Here is a 26611-nt window from a genome sequence, read left to right on the forward strand (position 1 = left end):
GTATTTTGTTGAAGTATTATTCTATAAATATATTTAGTAAGGATTTTTGAATTGTTGCTATTTTTAGAATATTTTTGTAAAATCTCACGTACCCCTTGGCATACCGTCAAATACCCCCAGGGGTACGCGTACCCCCATTTGAGAACCTCTGTTATAGTGTATCTTGTCCTTATTTTCCTTAGCGCAACTTTTGTAAACTCCATCCATCCATCCATTTTCTACCGCTTGTCCCGTTCGGGGTCGCTGGACCCTATCTCAGCTGCATTCGGGCAGAAGGCGGTGTACACCCTGGACAAATCGCCCCCTCATCGCAGGGCCACTTTTGTAAACTCCTTGAGGATATATTGTCTATGAATTGTGCCCGGAAACTATTCCTTCACTAAAACTGCTCTCATATATATTAACAGCGGTTGACTCCTAAAATATTTCCTGAAATTTTGTTTACAAATAACTTAGTTTTAAAATATGCAGTAAGCTCTGTAAAAAAAAAACACGGATGAGAACATTTACCAAAACATAACGGAACAGGAGGTGAAGTGACTTTTTTGCAGAAGGAGGCCATTCTGGATGAAACACGTTCACTTCCTGTTCCTTGTTGAGTATCAAAAGAATCCAATGTTAACTTTTTCTTGTTAATACTGTTTTGATTCACATGGTTATAGAAGTATTCATTTACCACGTTTGGTTATTGCCATGTATTTCATAACATATTGGGGATGCTGTGTGTGATAACCAGTAAAATATAGGTGATGGAGAACAGTACAATGACTGGAATAAAAAGTAAAACAAGGGTTTTATTGTACCACTATGACAGCGTGTTACAAAAAACATTTTCACAGTTAAATAAAAGCAAACCAATTATCAGACAATGCAGGTTGTAAATTAGGAAATTACAGTATGTCTTGACATTGAGTCAAATCTTTAAAGCAAGGACACTGTCATTTGTGCAATAGTTTCATGTCCAAAAGATTCTATTACTGAAACTCACTTGGCTTGTTCACCATTAACATCATTCCACATCTTGTTCTTTTTTAGAAGGTCCGTTACCGCATTTACACAGAGAGTTTACCAGGTTTAGAAGCAATACTGACAACTTTATATTCCCGTTTTGACTCGTCCTGTCAAAATAAAGCTACTTTGGTTCTTTACAAGAGATTCATAAATGGAAACTTTGAAGGTGTTTTGAAGCCATGTTTGGATGACTTAAGGGGAATTGCTCTTTAAAAAAAATTGCCTTTAATTCACAATCCCTATGTGAGACTAGAACACATTTGTCTTTTTTTTTTGTCTGTTCTAAATCGCAAACATATGCTAGCAACAGGTGGCTAACAATGCAGGTAAGGGGATTCATCTATTCTGCTTCTTAAGTCATCGTGTTTGTCATGATAAGTAGTAGCTAATGTTGATGTAAGGGAGGAAGTGGGGGCTATGTTGGCAAGCTACATTGCGATGCGCTCTGGAAAATCAATGTGCCATCAAAATGTTCCTATAATGCTTAAAATGAACAGAATACATACAGTAAATATTACATAGTATTATGACTGTACCTGTTACTACATTACATATATACTTCCAGCATATACAGTACATAAAACATTGGAGCTTTTTGATGTTTTTAGATCGAATCCCCATTATCTGCCTTGTTAAACACTTATTGCTAGTGTTTACATTTAAAATGCATAAAAAAGAGAAAGATGTTTTCTTGTCTCAAATAAGGATTGTGAATGATGGGCACAATTCTACGAAAAAAGTGCAGTTCCCTTAAAAATGAGGTGCAATAGTTAGAAAACATACACATACGTACCACCTGAAGGCCTAAAATAGGCAAATGGCGACAAAATAAATAAGGATTAATGTTAAGTACCAAATAGACAAATATTGCTTGCATGAACATATAACACCCAATTTCATGTGGTACAAACAGAGAAGTAATCCGATTTTTTAAAGTACTAAGTCTTGTGCTCTGGCCTGAACTTCTCCAGTATTTTTTTATATATTGTCAAAAACTAAATCTTAAAATATAGTTCCCCTTTTAATCCGTTAAAAACTAGATGTAATGTTTCTACTCTGAACTTTCAATCAAGAATTCCTGCCTCTTCAAATGACCCTTCCCCAACCAAAGGCTGCTCTTTGATTAGGAGGGTAAACGTTATGCAGGTGAGTTGTGAGAGCGACGTTCTCAACGGTCATCTCTTACATGGACATGTGTTCAGGAAGCACATAGGAGATGTCATCCCAGGGATGACGGTACAAACCCTGCTTGAGCCTCTTCTGGTCCAGGTAGTGGCCTGAAGTGTTGCACATAAAAAGGTGAGCTATTAAGAGGTGAGACATGTTACGACAACACTACTCCTGGGCGTGACTCACCAATAAAGCCCATACTGCGGCCCAAGACAAAGATTCCATTTAGTGCGCCGATCTCTACAAATTCATCTGCCTCGTCACTGGAAGCAATGTAAAAGTCACATGACAAACAATGCTGAACAGTGTGGAGACAATTTCCTTGTTTGGTGCACAACCAATGTCTAAAAACATGCTCATTAGTGATTTACATTCTCAGTCTTCATGAAATACTGAAGGCAATTTACCGTGTGAAGCCACCACACGTCCTAAGTAGGTCCACAAAGGCAACACCAATTAAACCGTCAACGTTGAGGATGAGGTTCGGTTTCTAGGATGAAAAAATGCAATTTTACAAAGTCTGAAGCACCTACATTGAATTGGTTTTGGCATGTTAAATGTATCAAATGTGGGCCACTGTATCCTTCAGGTTTTTTGTCTGTGGCTCTTGCTGGCAGAGGCTGATGATACCTTCGAGGTGGTGATCTTCTCTACATCTAAGGCATAGTCGAGCAGATGAGTAGAAGGAAAATGCTGCTTCACAAAGTCCTTGAGTATTTGCACCCGCATGTCCGGATTATTGATCTGCAATCAAAAAACTAATTTCTAGATTTTCTTATGACGAGTCATTTAAGTTAAGACTTTAAAGATTATTTGTCAATTATTCCATAAACAGTTAATGATTGTGTAACTTGATGTAGCGAAAGATTAGCTTACTGATTTGATGCGGTGTCCGATGCCCATTATGAGCTTGCCGTCCTTCTTCATCTTGTTGACAAACTCCATAGGCAGCAAACCGCTATCGAATGACTTGCTGAACTGTTTCGCAGCGGCGTCGAGCGCACCGCCAAAACGGTCTCCCTAGAACATGGAAGAATAAAACTTGTTAGTGGAAAAGAAAATGCCAGTGGCTTCATCAGGTATGCATGATAGGCACTGACAATGGTGAGCAGGCCAGACGTGAGGCTAGAGATGAGGTCCTTCCCGGCTCGTGCACAGACAATGGTGTTGTGTGCCCCAGAGACAGCGGGCCCATGGTCAGCCGTCACCATCAGGCACATCTCAATGAACTGGCAGGCGTAGCGAGGCAACCTAGACACAGCACAACACCTCAGATATTATCCTCTTTAAAAAACAGAAACTACAGTAGGACTACATACCTGCGTTGGAACCAGAGCAGTCCTAGAACTCCTCCTAAACCCATCTCCTCTTTGAAGACCTCAGTGATGGGCATGCCGGCATAGATGAGCTCCTGGCCTCGCTCATCACAGATGCTGGTCATGAAGGAGGCTGGTTTACGGATCAGGCCTAATTCCTGGAGAAAACGGGCAGGCAGAATCAATGTTCCCAATCAATATAGCCAGCCTTTCTGAAGTGTTTTGATTAGTTCTTACCCTGGCCCAAGAGTAATCCATTGGTACAGTTGGGGGTGGCACCTCCAGGGCAGGAACAATGTTCCCACTGGCCACCAGTTCATCATAAACAGTCCTGTTTTAAACGGGACAATAACAGATATATCACTTAAAATCCCTTCTGACAAGCTCTAGGCATGAATCATCCAGATGAAATTCCCACCTGATGACATTACCCAGCTCGTCAAAGCTCTTAGGTACATAAGCTCCTGCATCACTCAAGGCCTGGTTTTTGGCCACAGCAGTTTCGGACGCTTGGTTGGCACACGCCCCGGCATGGCCAAACTGAACCTGAAGTGGGCACAAAAAGGTAGCTCCAGCTTAAAAACTCCACAGCAAGGATTTTATGCAATTTTATCCAAGAAAAAACTGAAGGCAGCAAAGTAGTAGAAGTCTGTGGAATGTAATGCAGCAGTTTCCAGAGCAAAGGCATGGTAAACATACTTGTTTTTCTTATTTCTATACATGCTGCATAAAGTTGTGTTTATAATTGTTACCAACAGACCTCTGATGCAAACATGGTGGCGCATGTTCCAATACACCAGCACACCACGGGTTTGGTGATCCTACCATCTTTGATGCCTTGGCAGATCTTGTACTCCTCTGTGCCACCAATCTGAAAGAAAATGTCAACTTTGTTTTATCATCAGGCAACTGATACAAGAGTAGCATGAAGTGCCTCGCACCTCTCCAAGTACCACAATCATCTTAACCCCCGCAGTGTCCTGGTAACGAAGGACATGGTCCATAAATGTGGAGCCGGGGTATCTAGACGAGATAGGACAGCCATGATGACTTTGTAAGGAGGAAGGCATTTGCCTTCTTAGCCCAATGGCGAACACACCTGTCTCCTCCGATGGCCACGCCCTCGTAGGCACCGTCAGTAGTGCGAGAGATGATGTTGTTCAGCTCATTAGACATCCCTCCTGAACGCGACACGTACGCCACGCTGCCTGGACGATAGAGCTTGGAGGCGAGAATATTGTCTAGCATGCCACCGGTGTTGCCGATCTTGAAACAGCCTGGCTTGATGCCGCCAACCTGGGGAAAAGACAAAAAGTCAAATCTTGAGTTGGGATGTATACAGAGTGCAGGTATTTTGTGGCACGTAACTAATGGGTTCCATCCTGGAGAAACGTTAAGTTTTGGACAAACATACTGCTATAAATGTTTTTATTTTATTCAGGTGATCATTCTAATTATGACTCACGCGCTGAAACATTCACTTTGGGTGCTGCTGCTATGCATAAAAAATTGCTCTGAAGCAAGAGGGCATCCACGGACAGGTCCCTGGTCGCTGTCTGACGTCATTCCATCGCACCACAATTGGGTGGCATCAAAACACACTTTGTAAATGCACACCCACCTAACATGCTAATTGACCGTATTGATGTATATCTTATATATCATGTACAAGCTGGAAACCATATTTCTGTGGCATTCATGTGTAGTGTGCTATGCCATACATAATTGTTATTTCAAGCTGAGTGTAATTGTATTGAATAGAAAGTGATGGATCTGTGTGGTCTTTACAAGATGATGCCATAACTGCATTGCAACGTGCACTGCACACAAAGTCGAGTAATTTAAGAGTTTAAAAGCACGTGTTAATAAAACAAATCCCTGCTTTGAAATGTTATATGATGTAAGTGGTGTACAAACTCTTATGCTAAAGAAAATAGTAATAAAATTATTCACACAAATTACATATAATACCGATAATAGTACAGATGAATACCTGTATCGATATTGGTATAAATAAAATACTACCGATAAACATCCCTAAGATAAATCCTTATTATTTACTTATGGTGAAAGCTGATTACCGTAGCTGGGCCTATGATTGTGACGCCCTTTTCATCTGCCTTCTTGATAATTTTCCTGGTCTGAGCTTCAGGGATGCCCTCTGCAATGATGGCGATGGTGTGAATCTGGAAGCAGAGGTTTTCCATTGTTGGACAGCATCTCTGATGTTAACAAGCCCAGCAGAAAATGATTCAACCTGCGGGTACTGCATGGTCTCCATGGTGCTGTCGAACGCAGAGCGCAGCGATGCAAAACTGATCAGTACATCCACCTCAGGATGCTTTTTCATGGCGTCGGCCATGTTCTTGTATACCGGCAACAGGATCTCTTTGTGGCCCCAGTAGAATTTCTGCTTGTGATCCCCACTAAAATAAAACAATATAAAAGTTTTACCAATGCTTGCAAGCAAGGACACAAGTGTATGTTTTAGACTAGTAATAATGTGCAATTGCAAAGTGGTTTATTTAATTTTGAGTATCCTACGTGAATGGGTAAACCATGGCGGCTACTGAAGGTTCATCTCGGGAGCACACGTAGTCAAAGTCCAACATTCCTTGTACGGCTCGCGTCTGCATGCCCCAGACGACTGCCTTGGTGTGCTTGCTGAAGAGCGTTGTGGCTTTGGCTGAGAGTACAGAGGAGGGTTTTATTTGGTCAGTAATTGAGGAAGGCAATAGGTTGATGGCAGCGCAGAAAGCAGGGAGGCTGGTTAGGCGTCACAACACGATCAGAGCACAGAGATAACGTCGCTCTGCAGACAATTTTAGTCACAGGAGGCGGCGAAAATAATCACAGGAGTAATAAGAATATACCGTACAGCTAAGAAAACTCCATCTTATTAAGTCATACACAGTACTACTTTAAGTTGTAGGTTGTATTATTTTGTTCACCCCCTTTACATCACACTGTTAGAAATAATATAATGAATCACCGTGTTAGTTTGGAAGAAAAAAGCATTGTTTAATTTCCATTTTCATTCCAGATATCAAAGCTAAATTCAGTTGATAACTTGATACTCCACCAGTGTAAACCCAACAGTCAGATGTGCCAATATCCTAACAGGCCTATAGACGTCAGAATCTATAAGTCAACAACAGCAAAAAGAACCTGTCAACTTGGAATTTACAAAGCAGCACTCTTGTCAGGACAGACAGCCACAATAATGAGAAGACAAGGTCACAGAAGAGATGAAACAAAGCAAGGCAGGGAGGAAAGTAGATACGTTTGTGATGAAAGCAGAACGTTCAGGATCTTCACACCCTTCCATACCTCTGTTGCCACCTGAAGAGACCTGCACTTCTTAGAGCCCACAGGACCAAACAACACAACAAACAAGTACAAAACAAGAGAAGAATAATGAATGTGTCTTCCAGCCATTAGTTAAAGACTAATTTTGACAACTGTAGCTATGAGAGCAATAGGCATTGCAGATGAGAGCATGCAAAGCTCAGCATTGCTGCACTGCTCTGAAAAGAAATTTAAAAGCTATACTTTAGGCACAATGTAATCTTTATTTGTTGATGTGACAGCAGTTAATGCTATGTAATAAAGGACAGTGAAAATACCAGCGACACCTAGTAGAGCCAGAAGATAATCAAATCTAATTCAAATGCTGTACACTGCGGCAATAGTGGTAATGCAAATGAGGATATACACAAATACTTCGAGTAAGGTAAGCTGGGTCAAATAAGTGTGCAGAGCAGCGCAGTGAGGGGAGGGCACACCCAGAACTTACCTTTCCAATCACCTGTGACCACATTCTTCAGAGGCCACAGTAGTGAATGAAGAGGGTCTTAGAGAAACAAGCACGAAGAAGAGACGGGGTGAGAGAGTAGAGTGGATTGTGCAGCAACAGAAAAAAGAGGAAGAAACTAAATGCATCATGGGGGTCAAGAGCACATGTGAGGAAGGAAGACGGGAAGCAGAAATGTGAGAGTGAAATGTGGCGTCTTAACAGGAAGCAAAGGAAATTTTAGTGTTACCTGCTGAAAGACCTGCTTTGCACTTTTTGGCGGAAGTGATATCGTTGGACGGCCTGGCTTCAGAGAAAGAGGCGGTCCTTGTGGTAGCCGGAGTCTACAAGACGAAAGTCGAGATGCGTGTTGGTGCTTTAAAATAACCTTGCGTGACCCAAATGCCCTTATGACACCTCTACTTGCCAAACATAGAGTGTTGCAGCATTAAAAAATACCATGACATTGTTGCTTGAATTCAGGAGGAAGTTGGCAGTATGTGCGTCCACTGGCGGCTGGTTAGGGATGGGCTTGTGTCCCAGAGCCATACCAACAATGGCGGTCATATGGGTTTCTGTTCCAAACACATGAATAGGAATACCAGTGGTCTTCCCTGCAAAAAAATAATACTGATTAAAACTACTTCATTAAATATGCTTTAAAGCCTCTCGCTCTTTCCTTAACCACTCACCCACTTCCCCCATGACCCTGAGGCCTTCCTGGTAGTTTGGCCCGCCACGTCGTACAAAGATGGTGACCTCGTGCTCCTTTAGAGGACCTTGGTAGTCTTTGATGGCCCTGACAATGCCCTGAGGACGAAGACACAGGTCAGCTATGAGTGGAGGAAGGTGTGTGTCTACATGAGTGCTTCTGTTAGTAAAGCCAAAATGAGCATTTCTTCTCTGTAAAGGTAGAATTGTGTTCGTAATGCTGTGGCCAGTTTGTATTATCCTACTACTCACCTTGAATGTGGCTGCAACATTTGTAAAGTTGGCAATGCTTCCTCCAATGATCAGCACCTTTCCTGCAGGGCATAAGAGTGAAGACAGAAATTTGACTCTTGAGTCACATTCAAACATGATTCTATTGCTGGTAACACACACAGCATGATCAGGGAGATTGTGGCACTTTTCCATTCACTTCTAACAACTTGAGTCTCTTTTAAACATAGCAAGGAGTTCCCCGAACCCACCTTCTGGGTGTTTTTCACGAGTCATGAGAGACAGGATAGTTTTGGCATAGTCATACGTCTGCTGCTCGCTGGGCGCACCGGAGTACTCGCCATAGTTTGCTAGCTCATCCACGCCGCCCAGATCACAGATGGTATCGCTACACATGAAAAGATTCGATGTCAAGAGTGAAATGTATGGCACAGTGATAGATTTTAAAAATGTTTTTACTTTATTGCAATTGTTTCACAATACGATTGCTTCTTTTTTTTTTTTTTTTAAAGAAATAAAAAATAATTGAAGCAAATGTCAAATATTAAACAAAATAAGTACAAAGAAATAATAGTTAAAAAATATATATATATTTTATTATATATATATATATATATATATATATACATACACACATACATACAGTATATATATATACATATACACACACACATATACATAATATATATATATATACATACATATACAAATATATACACACACACATGTACATATATACATATATATATATATACATATATACATACACACATACACATACTTAGGGCTGGGCGATATTGGCTTTTATTAATATTGCAATATTTTTATGCCATATTGCGATATATATCACGATATTTTGCCTTGGCCTTGAATGAACACTTGATGCATATAATCACAGCAGTATGATGATTATATGTGTCTACATTAACACATTCTTCTTCATACTGCATTAATATATGCTACTTTTAAACTTTCATGCAGAGAGGGAAATCACAACTAAGTCAATTGACCAAAACTGTATTTATTAAATACTCTTCATTCTCTCACGGGTGACTTTTTAAATGAAAGAACAAATTAATAGTGTTGCTACCTTTTTGTAGTAACACTTCTGCTGCATACTTTGCATATTGCTGTTGTCTGCTGAATATCTTCCTACTTGAAGCCAAACCACCGCCAGATGGATCCCCTGCTCTTTATTTTAGGCATATATTGTTATCCCTCCATTTGTGATGGTTTCGCACCTTCCTTGTCTTGTATTGTCACAAACTCTGCTCCGGTCTGCTTGCACGACCTGCCTCAGCTAACGTTAGCCATGCTGCTACCTCTATGCTCGGCGAGAGAGTATGACGCTAGACGCGGGCCAGTATGTGAAGTACAGTATGTAAGAAGGCGGGCTTGTTTTACGTCTCTGTGAGAAGGAGAGACGAGAAGGAGTGAGAAACGCCAGTAATGTAATGACCGCAGCTAAAAGCAACTCTGTGAGAACATATAATCGAATATTACGATATAGTAATTTTCTATATCGCACAGAGACAAACCTGCGATATATCATTTATATCGATATATCGCCCAGCCCTAATACACATATACATATAAACACATACAAATAAACACATACATATACACATATATATATATATATACACATATATATATATATATATATATATATACACATATATATATATATATATATACACATATATATGTGTGTGTGTGTGTGTGTATATATATATATATGTGTATATATATATATACACACACACACACACACACATACATACATACATACATACATACATACATATATATATATATATATACACATACATATAAACACACACATATATATATATATAATATTTATAATATATATATATGTATATATATACACATATACATATATATATACACATATACACTAGGGCTGCAACAACTAATTGATTAAATCGATTAAAATCTATTATAAAAATAGTTGCAGATTAAATTAGTCATTGATTTGTTGGCTCTATGCTTTGCACATGCGCTGCGGCTACGTCTCATGAGGTGGCAGTAAGCCAGCCAAGGATGTGTCGTGCAGCTCACGTGACAACGCCGTCTCCTTTGCCTGGAAACATTCGAAAAATGGCGGAGGAAAGCGGTACCTGTAGTTCAGCGGAGAAACATCTTGAGGTTAATGCTTCAATGGAGAAATGTGTACGACCTAAGTCGTCAAAAGTGTGGGAACACTTTACTTAAAAGATTTCAAAGAAGACGGTTTCCTGCAAAATGTGCAGCATGGACCTCGCGTGGCACGGAAGGACAACATTGCTTCGGCAGTACCTGAAGAGGATGCATGTTGGAGCCATGGATGAAGGGAAGAACTCACGGTACGTAACTTTGTAAGTCCATAGACCGAGTATATTGATCCGTTGTGTCCGTCTTTGTGTGTTTTTAGTCTTTTGTTAAAGAGATTTTTTTTTTTAAGGAAGAGCAGCAGCAACTGTTGTGTATTAACTTTCAGAGTGTTAGGAACGTTTGGAGAGTGCGACGACTTCATTTTCTGTGTTGTTATGAGTCCCAACAGGCATTCATGAGTTCAGCACACAAGCTCTTTTTTGTGAGTAAAGTTAAAGGCCTACTGAAATGAGATTTTCTTATTTTAACGGTGATAACAGGTCCATTCTATGTGTCAAACTTGATCATTTCGCGATTTTGCCATATTTTTGCTGAAAGGATTTAGTACAGTTTCAAAACTTTTGGTCGATAATAAAAAAAGCTTTGCCTGTACCGGAAGTAACAGACGATATGTGCATGACGTCACGGGTTGTGGAGCTCCTCACATTTGAGCATTGATTACAATAATGGCCACCAGCAGCGAGAGCGATTCGGACCGAGAAAGCGATGATTTCCCCATTAATTTGAGCGAGGATGAAAGATTTGTCGATGAGGAAAGTGAGAGTGAAGGACTAGAAAATAAATAAATAAATAAATAAAAGACAAGGGCAGTGGGAGCGATTCAGATGTTATTAGACACATTCACTAGGATAATTCTGGAAAATCCCATATCTGCTTATTGTGTTACTAGTGTTTTAGTAAGATTATATGGTCGTACCTGTACAACCTGAAGGTCGGCCCCGCACCTTTCTTCAGCACCAGTCGACGGGTGGTGGCGATGCCCATCTCTGCCCTTCGCAAGGGACCCTCTTCGAAACACGATCTTTGGAAATGATAGCTGCATAATACACTATACTTTGTGTGTGTGGTCCAATCCAACAGTGTTCGCTTGACATCTCTGTTCCATAGTAAAGCTTGACTGTCATCTTTCGGGAATGTAAACAATGAAACACCGGCTGTGTTTGTGTTGCTGAAGCCGGCCGCAATACACCGCTTCCCACCTACAGCTTTCTTCTTTGATGTCTCCATTGTCCATTGAACAAATTGCAATAGATTCAGCAACACAGATGTCCAGAATACTGTGGAATTTCGCGATGAAAACAGATGAGCGAATAGCTGGGAACGATGCTGGAACAAAATGTCCTCGACAATCTGTGACATCAAGCGCACGCGTCATAATAGCGAGACGATTCAGCCGGATATTTCGGCGAGAAATTTCAAATTGCAATTTAGTTAACTAACCCGGCCCTATTGGCATGTGTTGCAATGTTAAGATTTCATCATTGATATATAAACTATCAGACTGCGCGGTCGGTTGTAATGAGTTTCAGTAGACCTTTAACGTTATGTCTTTGTTGCAACGCGGGGCTGATAATGTGTCTCCGGCACATTTGACTCCGTTTTGAGAGAGAAAAACGTACGTTTACCAATTTCGAAATAAACTGAACGGACAGAAATATCTCAGGTTGGTTTCATAATGGATCAATGTAGCCGAGCCCAATAAAGCTATATAAATCTATTTAGACTTGAGTGACACTTTAGTATAATTAAATGTTATGAAGGTGCTGGAATATTTCATGCTATTATTCAGATGCAGCCCAAAGTGAATCCTTTATTATTCAGAACAGAAACATGTACTATATCTGATGAGTTACATTTATGTGTTCTTATTGGTGTATTCTGCAACGCCAATGACCATTTATTTAATTTAGCAGTTTTTTTAATGTGGTGGCGTATTTGTCTTTTACGTCAGAAATTATTAATAAAATCAACTGGGTATGTATTGAGTTACATGTAAATGACGCTACTATGTACGTTCATAATATGGTTTCTCTCATTTCAGATATAAACAAGCAAGCATTAGCGACTTGGTACAAAGGAAGGTCTGCACACCACGGCAATCGGCTGTACTGACTGATGCTATCCTGAATATGTTGGCAACTGACATGAGGCCACTATCAGTGGTGGAGGATGAAGGTTTAGACATGATTCACGTCCTCAACCCTGGTTACACTCTTCCCTCGATTACCCATTTTACTAAACTGATGGAGAGGAAGTACGAGCAGACATTCCATGCAGTGTGGACTGACATAAAGGCCACCCACAGCAAAATTGCTCTCACTATTGATGTGTGGACAAGCCTACTTTGGCAATACATGCATTAACATTGGAGACGAATGGAATATGAAGTCAATCTGCCTTACGACCACGCCACTTGAGGAAAGACATTCGGCATCCAACATTGCAGAATGGTTGGAATAGGTAGTAGACAGGTTTGAAAATCCCCTAAGCAAAATTGCTATTGTGTACTTTCTAAAAAAAAAAAAATTATTTTGTAACACTTGCCTTGTTTTATTTGGCAAGTTGAAAGCACATGGTGCCAGTATGCTGTTTTTTAAATAAAGTATTGGAAAGGAAAGAAATGTAGTTTGTCTCTTTTATCCGATTATTAATCAATTAATCGAAGTAATAATCGACAGATTAATCGATTATCAAATTAGTTGTTAGTTGCAGCCCTAATACACACACACACACATATACATATATATATATATATATATATATATATACATATATATATATATATATATATATATATATATATATATATATAAATAATATATTAAAAACACTCCCATCTCTACATACTCGTATGCATACAGTACATATACAGAAAATCATAATTTCAGCATAGTTTTACATTAAAAATAAAATAATTATATTACAAAAATGTACTGGATACAATTTATGCACTAATACTAAATGTATTTTTTTCCATTTCTATCATCTGTGTCAGGGCTGTTATCCAGGTTTTTATATTAGGTGCTGCAGTGGCACGGAGATAACTTAAAAGACTCGACAAGCAAACAAAAACATACCTGTATACTACTGAGGCGCCTCCCCCAGCCACCATTGTCCAGATCCTGCCACGAGGGTTTAATAACGTCAGCTTCAGACTGGCTCCACTTTTTGCATCCAGATCAGCTATGTAGGCTTCCTACAAAGAGAAAGATCATGTGTGTCTTGTACAGTATCTCAAAAAGTGATTATACTCCTCACATTTCGGCAACCATTTTTTTGTTGTACATCTTAACGGACAATACGCTACAAAGCAAACTTGTTTACATACTTTAAATAGTCAGAGTAGATAAAGTATAGCTTGTGTAGCAGTATACATTCGCTGTCCATTGAAAATGTCTCAACACAACTATTGGCCTAAAAAGCTGGTAACAGAAGAGATACAATAAAATGGTTGCTGAAATGTGTTGTGTACTCACTGTATGATGATAATGTGCATTGCATTAGACAGTAACACTGTCAAGCCAAACAGACATCACTCCCACCTACAGTTAAATAACCTATATGAATAATTCCAGTCTGGTTTCCGCCCCCTGCACAGCACTGAAACAGCACTTGTAAAAATCACAAACGATTTCCTCCTGGCAGCTGATTCTGGTATTCTCACTACCCTCATCCTTTTAGATCTCACTGCAGCCCTTGATACCAATTCACACCCTGTCCTCCTCCATAGATAGCACAGTATTAGCATCACAAACACACCCCTTCACTGGTTTAAATCATATCTCTCTCGCCGCAGCCAGTTTGTTCAACTCTGTTCATTCAAATCCTCTCTGTCTCCCGTTTCCTCTGGTGTGCCCCAGGGCTCTGTTCTCGGTTCCCTGCTTTTTATCATCTACACTCTTCCCCTTGGCAATGTTTTCTATTAATTTAAAATACACTTTCAATTGACACTCAGCTCTACGTCTCAACCAAACCAACTTTTTCTCTTGCTCCTTCCTCCCTTACAGACTGCTTCAGTGAACTCAAACTGTGGTTGTCATCCAATTTCCTCCAACTCAATAGAAATAAAACCGAAATCTTACTTGTAGGTACACAATCCATTCTAGCTAAAACCCACAGTTTGTCCGTTACTCTGGGCAATTCCTCTGTCTCACCCTCCCCCTAAGTTAAGAGTCTGGGTGTCTTCCTCGACAGCACACTCTCTTTTCAAGCTCACTTAAACAACATTACCCGGTCTGCTTACTTCCATCTATGCAACGTTACTCGACTTCGCCTGGACTACTGCACTCACACATGTTTGATCTCCCTCACAAGTCACTTCACAAACTTCAGCTTCTCCAGAGCTCTGCAGCCTGGATAATCACCAGAACCCCTTCAGTCCAGCACATCACCCCAGTTGTGCAAGAACTCCATTGGCTACCCATCAAACACTGTATCCAATTCAAATAATTCTCCTCACTTTCAAAGCTATCCATAACCTTTCTCCATCATATCTCTCTGACCTGCTCCATGTCGCCACTCCCTCACGTTCCCTAAGATCCTCTTCATCCCTCCATCTCACCGTCCCCTTATATAAACTGCCCGCCATGGGTGCCCGAGCTTTCAGCCGCTCAGCCCATCATCTTTAGGAACTCATAACCACCAGACTTTAGTAACATAGACTCAATATACCTCTTTAAATCAAGACTCAAAACAAACATATTCCTGACTGTTTATTCACTGTAAATCTTAAAGATCTTTGTTGTTGAGTTTTTTTCCCAATTGATTTTATCATTTTGATTTTGTACAGTGTCTTTGAGTACCCAGAAAGGCGCCTTATAAGTAAAATGTATTATTATTATTATTATTGTTATGAAAAAACTGCTCATATTCTTACCTCTGGATAAGCTTCTCTACCAAAAGGTGGCGGAAACTCCACATCCCCCCATTTCGCCTTGCAGATGTAATCAGCCGTGGCATCAATCTTAGCTGCCATGTCCAGGATGTAAACGCCATCCTGGGTAATAACTGAAAGGTAATTCAGTTAACTCACAAGATCTTCAAATATGCAGCCAGCTTTAAGTACTTAATTCATTTAGATGAATGAAAGTTCAGTGTTTCCACTTAAAGTATTTAATCAGCTGAGCTGTAATGGATAAGTACCTAAAGGATTGATCTCCAGGTAGGTGAAATAGAGGTCCTCATAGAGGTTGAAGAGACCCACTATAAAGCTGGCCAGGATTCTAAAAGGAGAAAGACATATATAAAATAAAAAGCAGAAAAGTTCAGAATGTTCCATTTGAAAATGGGCTCATGTGGGTCATTGTAAGAGCTGCACAGATGGGGTATTTTATTGTGGCGGGGGGGTTGCACCACCTACCCTTTCGTTTCATTAGGAACATGTGTGAGCAGCTGCCGTGTTACTTGATCCTCACTGAGCTTGTCATCAATGGCAACCATCAGCCGCTGGGCTTTGGCATCCACGTCCCCTACCTCCACGCCCCCCTCGTGGTGGAAGAGCACGTGGTCGCCCTCACGTGTGGCGTAAATGCACACGTAAAACTCCTCCTCCTGGTGGATAAAGAAACAAAAGGGGGACACAACAGCGATTTAGCGCACAAGCACAGCAACAATCGTGCTATTCCAATCAACCCTACAGTATAATAATACAGTACACCTAAAAGTTTGAAAAGCGACCAAAATATGTGAAAAAAAAAAACTTTTGTAAAGAAGAGCGCCAGTGAAGAAATGTAATGACAACCATCCAACTACAAAGTATATATATTGTGATATGGCTGCTTTGTTACCACAAAGGCAGTACATACACACTGTCCTGGCTGCCCAGTACACTATGGCGGCAATAAGTCTGCATCGATATTGGAAATAATGTTAGAACAGTATATAAATAATACGTTCATTGAGCGCTTTTCCCAATTGATTGTTTTCCAGCTGTAACGATTACCGTTCTAATCATGAATCACAATTTAAATGTCAATTATAGTACAACCGTGATTGATAAACAAACTTTGAAAAGCTCACGGTGACACAGCACATTTCCTAGAGAAGCAGCTAGCATGCTAGTTGCTAGCTATCTTAAATGCCATCCATCCATTTTCTAGCTTGAATGCTTACATGAAAACAAGACACATTAACATCTTTCCCAATTACTAACATTTGTTTTTCCTTTAACATGTAACACTCTAAAATCTTTATAAATGAAAACAGAAGAATATAATGATATTTAAAGGCCTACTGAAACCCACTAATACCCATTACGCAGTCTGATAGTTTATATATCAATGATGAAATATTAACATTGCAACACATGCCAATACGGCCTTTTTAGTTTACTAAATTGCAATTTCAAATTTTCCGGGAGTTTTTTCTTGAAAACGTTGCATAATGATGACGTGTACGCTTGACGTCACGGGCTGTTAGGAATATGAGCGCTGCGCACACACAGAGCTAAAAGTCGTCTGCTTTAACGGCATACTTACACAGTATTTTGGAGATCTGTGTTGCTGAATCTTTTGCAATTTGTTCAATTAATATTGGAGGAGTCAAAGTAGAAAGATGGAGTTGGGAAGCTTTAGCCTTTAGCCACACAAACACACAGTGATTCCTTCTTTAAAATTCACGGAGGTAAAACTTCACTATGGATCACAGTGGACATGGATCCTGACCACTTGTCAACCAGCAGGTTTCGGTGAGAAAATTGTGGTTAAAAAGTCGCTTCTTACCGGATATCAGCTGAGCTTGTACCGCCCATAAAGCTGCCGTCTACTTCCCTGAGACACTACGCGTCAACACCCGGCCGTGGGCGTACACTTCCGACTTTCAGGTACTGTTAAACTCATTAAAACACTGGCAACACAATATAAAGATAAGGGATTTCCCAGAATTATCCTAGTAAATGTCTCTAAAAACATATGAATCCATCTCAATACAATAGCGTTTTTTTTTTACTTTTTAAATTTTTTTTCTAGTCCGTCGCTATTAATATCCTCAAACACAAATCTTTCATCCTCGCTCAAATTAATGGGGAAATTGTCGTTTTCTCGGTCCGAATAGCTGTTTTTGTTGGAGGCTCCCATTAAAATCAATGTGAATATGTGAGGAGCCCTCAACATGTGACGTCATCGTCTGCGACTTCCGGTAGAGGCAGAGCTTTTCTCCTAGCACCGAAAGTTGCGAACTTTATCGTGGATGTTCTCTACTAAATCCTTTCAACAAAAATATGGCAATATCGCGAAATTATCAAGTATGACACATAGAATGGACCTGCTATCCCCGTTTGAATAAGAAAATCTAATTTCATTAGGCCTTTAAAAAGCCAACAATAGAGCAATGTTTAATGTTAGTTCTACCAAGGAAAGTATATTGTAGGTTGCATATTTAATGTATTAAATAAAACTTGTTTAAAAGATTTCAGTGTGTGTATTTAAGTATTTTTTCAGCACATTCAACAATACTGTGATCATTTTAGTCACAATCACCATGTGACATTTTCATATCATTACATCCGTAGATTGTTTTAAATTTTACTATAAAACTTTTTGTAAGACGTACACACATTAAAAAGTATGATTTGCAACTTTGACTACTTCTTTTGGTCACATTTTTTTTGTAGAAATAGTTTTACTATGCAATGTTCAGCAACATTTTACACTTTATACCAGTTGAGCATGTTAAAATGCTACTGGTGCAGGATAACTTCATCAATAAGTAAATAAATTAAACCAAAACAGACGGTTGATTTTAGAGGTTCCACTGTGGGTGAATAAAGTACCTGCTTGTGCGCCACAAATGGCTCGATGAGGAAGTTCTTCAGCACACCCTTTGCCCTGCCCACCTATTGAAAACACACTTCATATCACATGCCATCATGTTAGTTTAACAAAACACTGTCACACCCACCCATGGGCACGTCAGCCCATGTCAAGGACAACGAAGCCTTGCTTTAAACTCCAATGCGGTGTAGCATGTTCGCATGTATAGTGGACCGAAATAGACCAACCATCCTCCACTCACATTACATAACTTGTGACCTGGTAGCAACGGTAGATGCAAACTCATGGCTTGGGGGAAATACAAGTCATCCACTTACTGGCAAAAGGCTGCAGCTAACATTATTGTCTATATGATGTAAAATAAGAGATTTGTACCCTTAATGGAAAAGAGGGAAAAGCTGCAGGACACTCACGGTGGTCTCCCTCATGAGGCGACATTTGAGCCACTCCTGAACGCCCTGCAGGTCCAAGTCGATGCCCACCAGTCCCAGTTTCCCGCGTCGCTTAATGAGCTGATCTGGTTTCACCACCAGTTTCTGCAGGAGAAAGGCCAGTTAGAAGTTTGCAAACATGAAGACAATCTTGCGTCCAAACTTGATTTGATAAAATCTATGACAAGAATCTGAGAGGACTTAAAATCAACGCGTGATAAAAGGCATGCATAGTTTATTTTAAATGTCCTCCCAAGATCATCTCATGAGATGTAGTCACACTAAAGTGGCTTTGTCATACTTCCGTGAGAAGCCAAGGATGCTCTTGCGTGAGGCGAGCCCAGTCGGTCTCAGCTGTGACGCTGGCATAGCGGAATCGGTTCTGCACTCCCGCCGAGGTGCAGATATACTTGGACAGGAACTCCTTCCCGGTGTGCTCTGAGATGGCTTTTGCCGACATGGCAACACTGGATCGCACAAGACCTTTTGGGAGAAGCAAGTAGCAGGTGGTCATCGAACTGATAAGGTAATAAAGCACGAAAACTGTCTAGGGCAGGGATTTTGTTCGGGCTTCGTCTCACCGCAATGAAACTGCATTGAAGTGCAGGGTGACAATAGTTTACATTTTAGCATTGTCAAGAGAACGGCGAATAGAAGGGTGTGGGGGTGGGAAGAGTCAGATGTATGATGGGTCCTACGTTGATGTTGCAGCAATGCAATGTCCAAACCAAAAATATTGAGGTGGTGAAGAGTGAGGTAATAAGATGGTCGGGGGCAGTAAAGGGGCAGGCTGTTCATTTATCAGTCTCACAGCCTGGGGATACAGACTGTGATACATTCTGGTGGTCCTGGCGCAAATCGATCTATACCTCTTTCCAGAGGGTAGCAGGTTGAAGAGGCCATGTGCAAGAAAAGATTTGGTACTCTATTGACAAATATTATTTCCAGGCTTTTGTTGGCCACATACAATGATGTGGCTGCAAAAAAATATGAGTTTGACACCTGTGCTATGTACTAATGAATGTCTTTAAAATCATCAGCAGCAAAATATGTAACCATGAAGGGTTAAACAAGTTAGGCCATGTAACCACAAACTATCAACCAACAAAAAACTTATTACATGAAGCAGCCGTGTTTCTCCACTGAGGTTTTTCTGCTTTCACTGTACAAATTATGTATTACAAAATGGATCGGTTACACTGCAGACACGTTTACACACTATTTACCGTCGGTATAAATGATGGTGACCACGTGGGATTTGAGACATTAAACCTGCAAAGACAAATTTACAAGAGGCGAGCTATCTTAAAGTCGCTATCATCCAAACAGATGATACTATTTGCATGCATATCTATTTACTACCTAAACAGATGCAACAGTTTAGGTGGAACCTACTACTACTACTACTACAAGTGTCACTCATAGGCCTGACAATCCACTTTTCAGCGTGGCCCCATGCTGTCAGACCTGCTCTGCCTCTGTCCGGGTTCCTTGAGTGTAAAGGAGCTCATCCGGCGAAAATGCAACAAGCTGACTGCTGGGGAAACTAGTATGTGCAACTGTCCCAACTGGTCTAGGATGTAACTTTTCTACTTTTATATTACACTAATCTAAAAAAAATATTTGACTCTTGATAAGATGTGTGCATTCTGTGGTTTCATGTTTGCAGCTCCTATGACATAAATCATCTTGCAAGCATATTATCAGCAGCATATTATAACTGGGCTTTAACACAATGTAACTAGGAATTGTTTGGAGCTATTAAGCCATAAAATGTGTGTCGCTATGGAGACTGTAGATGAGGCGGGATTAGAGTGGTTTACTTCTGTACGTAACCGGCTAGACCGTGTGTCATGGCAAACGTTGCTGGCAAAAAGGAAACTTTAAAATATTTGCAAATTACCCTCGCCTGTCCGTCCATCTGTCTTGTGTGCAAGGTGCAATTTTTTGGTGATTGGGGACAATTTCAGACTCTGTTCAAGCAAAACCTGTGGACATGGGCCAAATCCTCACCGAAAATCCCAAATGTGCCTTTTACAGCATTCTTTCCTAGAAGGTTTTTGTGCATCCTGTCACGAATAGCAGGAGTGCTGGATTATATGTCAGTGGGATGCACCTTTTCCTGATTGGATCATTCAGGTTTGTTTGCAAAATTTGATGACTTTGTGAGAATGTAAAAGCCAAAAGGTGCTAGTTAATTGAACTACCACACCCCCTATGCAGACTATTTATTACACCAAGAACGTTTGACCAATGACCATGTAGACAAAAACCTCATCCAAATGTACACTCCTGCGCATGCTTTGAGGTCCGACAGCCAGCTCCAACTGGTGGTGCCCAAGACCAGACTTAAAACCAGAGGAGACAGGGCCTTCTCTGTGGTCGGCCCTAAGCTCTGGAACACTCTGCCCCTCCATGTTAGAACTGCTCCCACAGTGGAGTGTTTTAAGTCTCGTCTTAAGACCCACTTTTATTCTTTGGCTTTTAACCCTATGTGAGTTGTGTGATGCTCTGCGTTTTTTGTTGTTGTTTTTTTTATTTTGATTTGTATTTATTGTTTTAATTGGTTTTACCCTTTAAAATAGTTTTTAATCATATTTATTATTATTATTTTTATTTTTTATATTGGTTGTATTTTTTATTCAGTCATTGGTGGAGCTAAGGATATTTGAATATTGTTTTTAATATTGTTGTGCAGCACTTTGGAAACATTTATTTTGTTTAAATGTGCTACACAAATAAAGTGGATTGGATTGGATAAGGAAGTACTTCATGTTGAGAGGGGGGGATGCCGTGGGCTATCGCAGTGGTTCTCAAATGGGGGTATGCGTACCCCTGGGGGTACTTGAAGGTATGCCAAGGGGTACATGAGATTTTTTTTAAATATTCTAAAAATAGCCACAATTCAAAAATCCTTACTAAATATATTTAGTAAGGATTATATTTATATATATTTTTTGAATAATACTTCAAAAAAATATGAATTTCATAAACTCTGAAAAAAAATACAACAATGCAATATTCAGTGTTGACAGCTAGATTTTTTGTGGACATGTTCCATAAATATTGATGTTGAAGATTTATTTTTTTGTGTAGAAATGTTTATAATTAAATTCATAAATCCAGATGGTTCCCAATTACAATCCCCAGGAAGGGCACTTTAAAGGCCTACTGAAACCCACTGCTACCGACCACGCGGTCTGATAGTTTGATGAAATCTTAACATTGCAACACATGCCAAAACGGCCGGTTTAGTTTACTAAATTGCAATTTTAAATTTACCGCGAGGTATCCTGTTGAAAACGTTGCGTAATGATGACGCTTATGTTGACGCGTGTCTGTGACGTTATTGGTTGGAGCGGTCATTTTAGCCCAGCACCACTCACGACTAAAAGTCGTCTGCTCTAATCGCATAATTACACACTATTTTGGACATCTGTGTTGCTGAATCTTTTTCAATTTGTTCAATTAATAATGGAGACTATAAAGAAGAATGCTGTTGGTGGAAAGCGGTGGATTGCAGCTGCCGTTAGCAACCAAAACACAGCCGGTGTTTCTTTGTTTGTTGTGAAGCTTTAATATGGAACAGAGCGGTCAAGCGAACATGTTTCTCTACCACATGTCAACCAGCAAGTTTTTGGATGAGAAAATTGTGATATCATGTCGGCTCTTACCGGAGACTTGAGCGGTAAGAGCAGCAGCGGTCAAAAAGGCAGCTGTGACTTTCTTGGCTCCTCCATATGGCTTCCCTCAGAGACCCTGGCGGTCACCGCAGCCCTCTGACTTTCAGGTATGACTTTATAATCTCACTAAAACACTAGTAACACAATAAGCAGATAAGGGATTTTCCAGAATTATCCAAGTAAATGTGTCTAATAACATCTGAATAATCCCAGTGCCGTTACCTTTTTTTTTTTTTCAAGTGCTTCACTCTAACTTTCCTCATCCACGAATCTTTCATCCTCGCTCAAATTAACGAAAATCATCACTTTTTCCATCCGAATCGCTCTTGCTGCTGGTGGCTATGATTATAAACAATGTGAGGATGTGAGGAGCTCCACAACCCGTGACATCACGCGCACATCGTCTGCTACTTCCGGTACAGGCAACGCTTTTTTATTAGCGACCAAAAGTTGCGAACTTTATCGTCAATGTTCTCTACTAAATCCTTTCAGCAAAAATATGGCAATATCGCGAAATGATCAAGTATGACACATAAAATGGACCTGCTATCCCCGTTTAAATAACAAAATCTCATTTCAGTAGGCCTTTAAGTTGATGATTACTTCTACGTGTAGAAATATTTATTTATATTTGAATCACTTGTTTATTTTGCAACAAGTTTTTAGTTATTTTTATATCTTTTTTTCCAAATAGTTCAAAAAAGACCACTACAAATGAGCACTATTTTGCACTGTTATACAATTTAATAAATCAGAAACTGATGACATAGTGCTGTATTTGACTTCTTTATCTCTTTTTTTCAACCAAAAATGCTTTGCTCTGATTAGGGGGTACTCGAATTAAAACAGTGGTTCTCAAATGGGGGTACGCGTACCCCTGGGGGTACTTGAAGGTATGCCAAGGGGTACATGAGATTTTTAAAAAATATTCTAAAAATAGCAACAATTCAAAAATCCATCCATCCATCCATTTTCTGGCACCTATCTAAACTACAATCGGGCGGAAGGCGGAGTACACCCTGGACAAGTCGCCAAATTCAAAAATCCTTTATAAATATATTTCTTGAATAATACTTCAACAAAATATGAATGTAAGTTCATAAACTGTGAAAAGAAATGCAACAATGCAATAGTCAGTGTTGACAGCTAGATTTTTTGTGGACATGTTCCATAAATATTGATGTTAAAGATTATTTTTTTGTGAAGAAATGTTTAGAATTAAGTTTGTGAATCCAGATGGATCTCAATTACAATCCCCAAAGAGGACCCTTTAAGTTGATGATTACCGTATTTTTTGGAGTATAAGTCGCTCCGGAGTATAAATCGCACCTGCCGAAAATGCATAACAAAGAAGTGAAAAAACATATATAAGTCGCACTAGAGTATAAATCTCCTTTTTTCGGGGAAATGTATTTGATAAAACCCAACACCAAGAATAGACATTTGAAAGGCAATTTAAAATAAATGAAGAATAGTGAACAACAGGCTGAATAAGTGTACGTTATATGACGCATAAATAATCAACTGAGAAGGTGCCTGCTATGTTAACGTAACATATTATGGTAAGAGTCATTCAAATAACTATAACATATAGAACATGCTATATGTTTACCAAACAATCTGTCACTCCTAATTGTTAAATCCCATGAAATCTTATACGTCTAGTCTCTTACGTGAATGAGATAAATAATATTATCTGATATTTTACGGTAATGTGTTAATAATTTCGCACATAAGTCGCTCCTGAGTATAAGTCGCACCCCCGGCCAAACTATGAAAAAAACATTTCTTCACAAAAAAATAAATCTTTAACATCAATATTTATGGAACATGTCCACAAAAAATCTAGCTGTCAACACTGAATATTGCATTGTTGCATTTCTTTTCACAGTTTATGAACTTACATTCATATTTTGTTGAAGTATTATTCAAGAAATATATTTATAAAGGATTTTGGAATTTGGCGACTTGTCCAGGGTGTACCCGCCTTCCGCCCGATTGTAGTTTAGATAGGTGCTAGAAAATGGATGGATGGATGGATTTTTGAATTGTTGCTATTTTTAGAATATTTTTTTAAAAATCTCACGTACCCCTTGGCATACCTTCAAGTAACCCCAGGGGTACGCGTACCCCCATTTGAGAACCACTGTTTTAATTCAAGTACTCCCTAATCAGAGCAAAGCATTTTTGGTTGAAAAAAAGAGATAAAGAAGTCAAATACAGCACTATGTCATCAGTTTCTGATTTATTAAATTGTATAACAGTGCAAAATATTGCTCATTTGTAGTGGTCTTTCTTGAACTATTTGGAAAAAAAGATATAAAAATAACTAAAAACTTGTTGCAAAATAAACAAGTGATTCAAATATAAATAAATATTTCTACACGTAGAAGTAATCATCAACTTAAAGGCCTACTGAAATGAGATTTTGTTATTTAAACGGGGATAGCAGGTCCATTCTATGTGTCATACTTGATCATTTCGCGATATTGCCATATTATTGCTGAAAGGATTTAGTAGAGAACATCGACGATAAAGTTCGCAACTTTTGGTCGCTAATAAAAAAGCGTTGCCTGCACCGGAAGTAGCAGACGATGTACGCGTGATGTCACGGGTTGTGGAGCTCCTCACATCCTCACATTGTTTATAATCCTAGCCACCAGCAGCAAGAGCGATTCGGGTGGAGAAAGCGATGATTTTCATTAATTTGAGCGAGGATGAAAGATTCGTGGATGGAAAACAATCTGTCACTCCCAATCGCTAAATCCCATGAAATTTTATACGTCTAGTCTCTTACGTGAATGAGATAAATAATATTATTTGATATTTTATGGTAATGTGTTAATAATTTCACACATAAGTCGCTCCTGAGTATAAGTCGCACCCCCGGCCAAACTATGAAAAAAACTGCGATTTATATTTCGAAAAATACGGTAATTCAATGTGTAGAAATCTTTATTTATAATTGAATCACTTGTTTTTTTATATCTTTTTTTCCAAATAGTTCAAGAAAGACAACTACAAATGAGCAATATTTTGCACTGTTATACAATTTAATGAATCAGAAACTGATGACATAGTGCTGTATTTTACTTCTTTATCTCTTTTTTTCAACCAAAAATGCTTTGCTCTGATTACGGGGTACTTGAATTAAAAAAAATGTTCACAGGGGGTACATCACTGAAAAAAGGTTGAGAACCACTGATGTAGACAAATAAGGAAGTACTTCCTGTTGGGGGGGGGCAGTGGACTATCGCATTAGTTTATATTACCAACACCTCACCTCAAATTAGCATGTTCTACGAAAATGATAAAAACAGTTTAATAAAAAGAACACTAATAGTGACACTATATGACATTACACGTAACATTTGCATTATGAGCATCACTCACGCACACATCCGCTAACCTCGAGAGCTGTCACGAGAGCTAACGAACCAAACCTAGCTAGTAGCGTCAAGCAAAGTCGCTTGATAAATGTGCAGAAGATTGTTAAAAAAAAAAAAAAAAAAAAGCGGTTAGCCACAAACACTTGCCTCTCCAACAGCAAGTCAAGAGAACGCCTCCCCGGTGGGAAAACACCACGACTCCAAGGCGACTTTTTCCCCAAGCGGAGTGCGCTCCTTGCCAGCAGACGCCGTCGTCGCACCATAATCTGGCGAGTTGGTTAGGCGTCAGCGCGGCCTCCCGATTGGTTGGCATCTGGTCACGTGCTCGTGCTCGGCCACACCCACCGAGTGTGTCATCCGCCGTGGTGAAAGAAAATAAAGGATGAAGGCAGGAAATGCAACTTTTTTTTTTTTTTTTTTTTTTTTTTTTTAAAGGTTTATTTATAAATTTCAACAATTACAAACAGTAAGACAAACAGCAATATACAACATTATAAAACATTATGAAAACAGTACAAAACAGCGCCAGGGGGTTGTAAGTTCAAAATAATAAAAAAAGAATACAAACATATATATATAAATAATAAACAAAATGCAAAGCCATAGGCTTATTCAGATTCATCAAACAACTTAAATTTGGAACACAGCATCATCGTTTTCACAGCTTTTTTGTTGTTAGAGGTAGAGAGTGTTTTAATGTAAAGTTCCACATCTTTTTTAAAGGCACAAAGGATAGGACGGGTATTAAGAAACTTACATTTATGAATATAAAACTTAGCTAATAAAATAATGAGGTTGCAAAGGTAGAATTCCTTTTCAAATTTTTGTTCATACAGTGTAAAACCAAAAATCACATCTTTAAAGTAAAGCACAAATTTGTCATAAATATTGTCCAGGATGAAGCGACAGATGCCCTGCCATAGTGATCG

At 39.4% G+C, this 26611-nt stretch overlaps 1 protein-coding gene across 6 annotated transcripts; it reads right to left on the reverse strand.

Annotated features, from left to right (window-relative positions):
* Positions 1 to 769: 769 nt before the first annotated feature.
* On the reverse strand, positions 770 to 26011 carry LOC133558352 (ATP-citrate synthase-like). 6 transcript variants are annotated; one of them, XM_061909659.1, is made up of 30 exons: positions 25830 to 26011; positions 18912 to 19093; positions 18593 to 18715; positions 18179 to 18241; positions 15770 to 15960; positions 15553 to 15632; positions 15287 to 15417; positions 13488 to 13606; positions 8484 to 8620; positions 8254 to 8315; positions 7983 to 8100; positions 7750 to 7904; positions 7541 to 7634; positions 7294 to 7350; positions 6828 to 6854; positions 6042 to 6183; positions 5755 to 5923; positions 5579 to 5683; positions 4597 to 4793; positions 4439 to 4520; positions 4258 to 4368; positions 3916 to 4043; positions 3735 to 3828; positions 3501 to 3655; positions 3282 to 3432; positions 3058 to 3201; positions 2812 to 2925; positions 2589 to 2671; positions 2368 to 2444; positions 770 to 2288 (listed from the first exon to the last, which is right to left on the reverse strand). In XM_061909659.1, the coding sequence occupies exons 1-30, from the start codon at positions 25993 to 25995 to the stop codon at positions 2194 to 2196; spliced, it is 3552 nt and encodes a 1183-aa protein (XP_061765643.1). In that variant the 5' UTR covers positions 25996 to 26011; the 3' UTR covers positions 770 to 2193. The 6 variants fall into 6 exon arrangements, with proteins under 6 accessions (XP_061765643.1, XP_061765642.1, XP_061765646.1 ...); XM_061909658.1 differs by having other exon boundaries at positions 6828 to 6857; XM_061909662.1 differs by lacking the exon at positions 7294 to 7350.
* Positions 26012 to 26611: the final 600 nt, after the last annotated feature.

This window comes from Nerophis ophidion, linkage group LG08 (assembly GCF_033978795.1).
Source record: "Nerophis ophidion isolate RoL-2023_Sa linkage group LG08, RoL_Noph_v1.0, whole genome shotgun sequence".
Classification (NCBI taxonomy): Eukaryota; Metazoa; Chordata; class Actinopteri; order Syngnathiformes; family Syngnathidae; genus Nerophis; species Nerophis ophidion.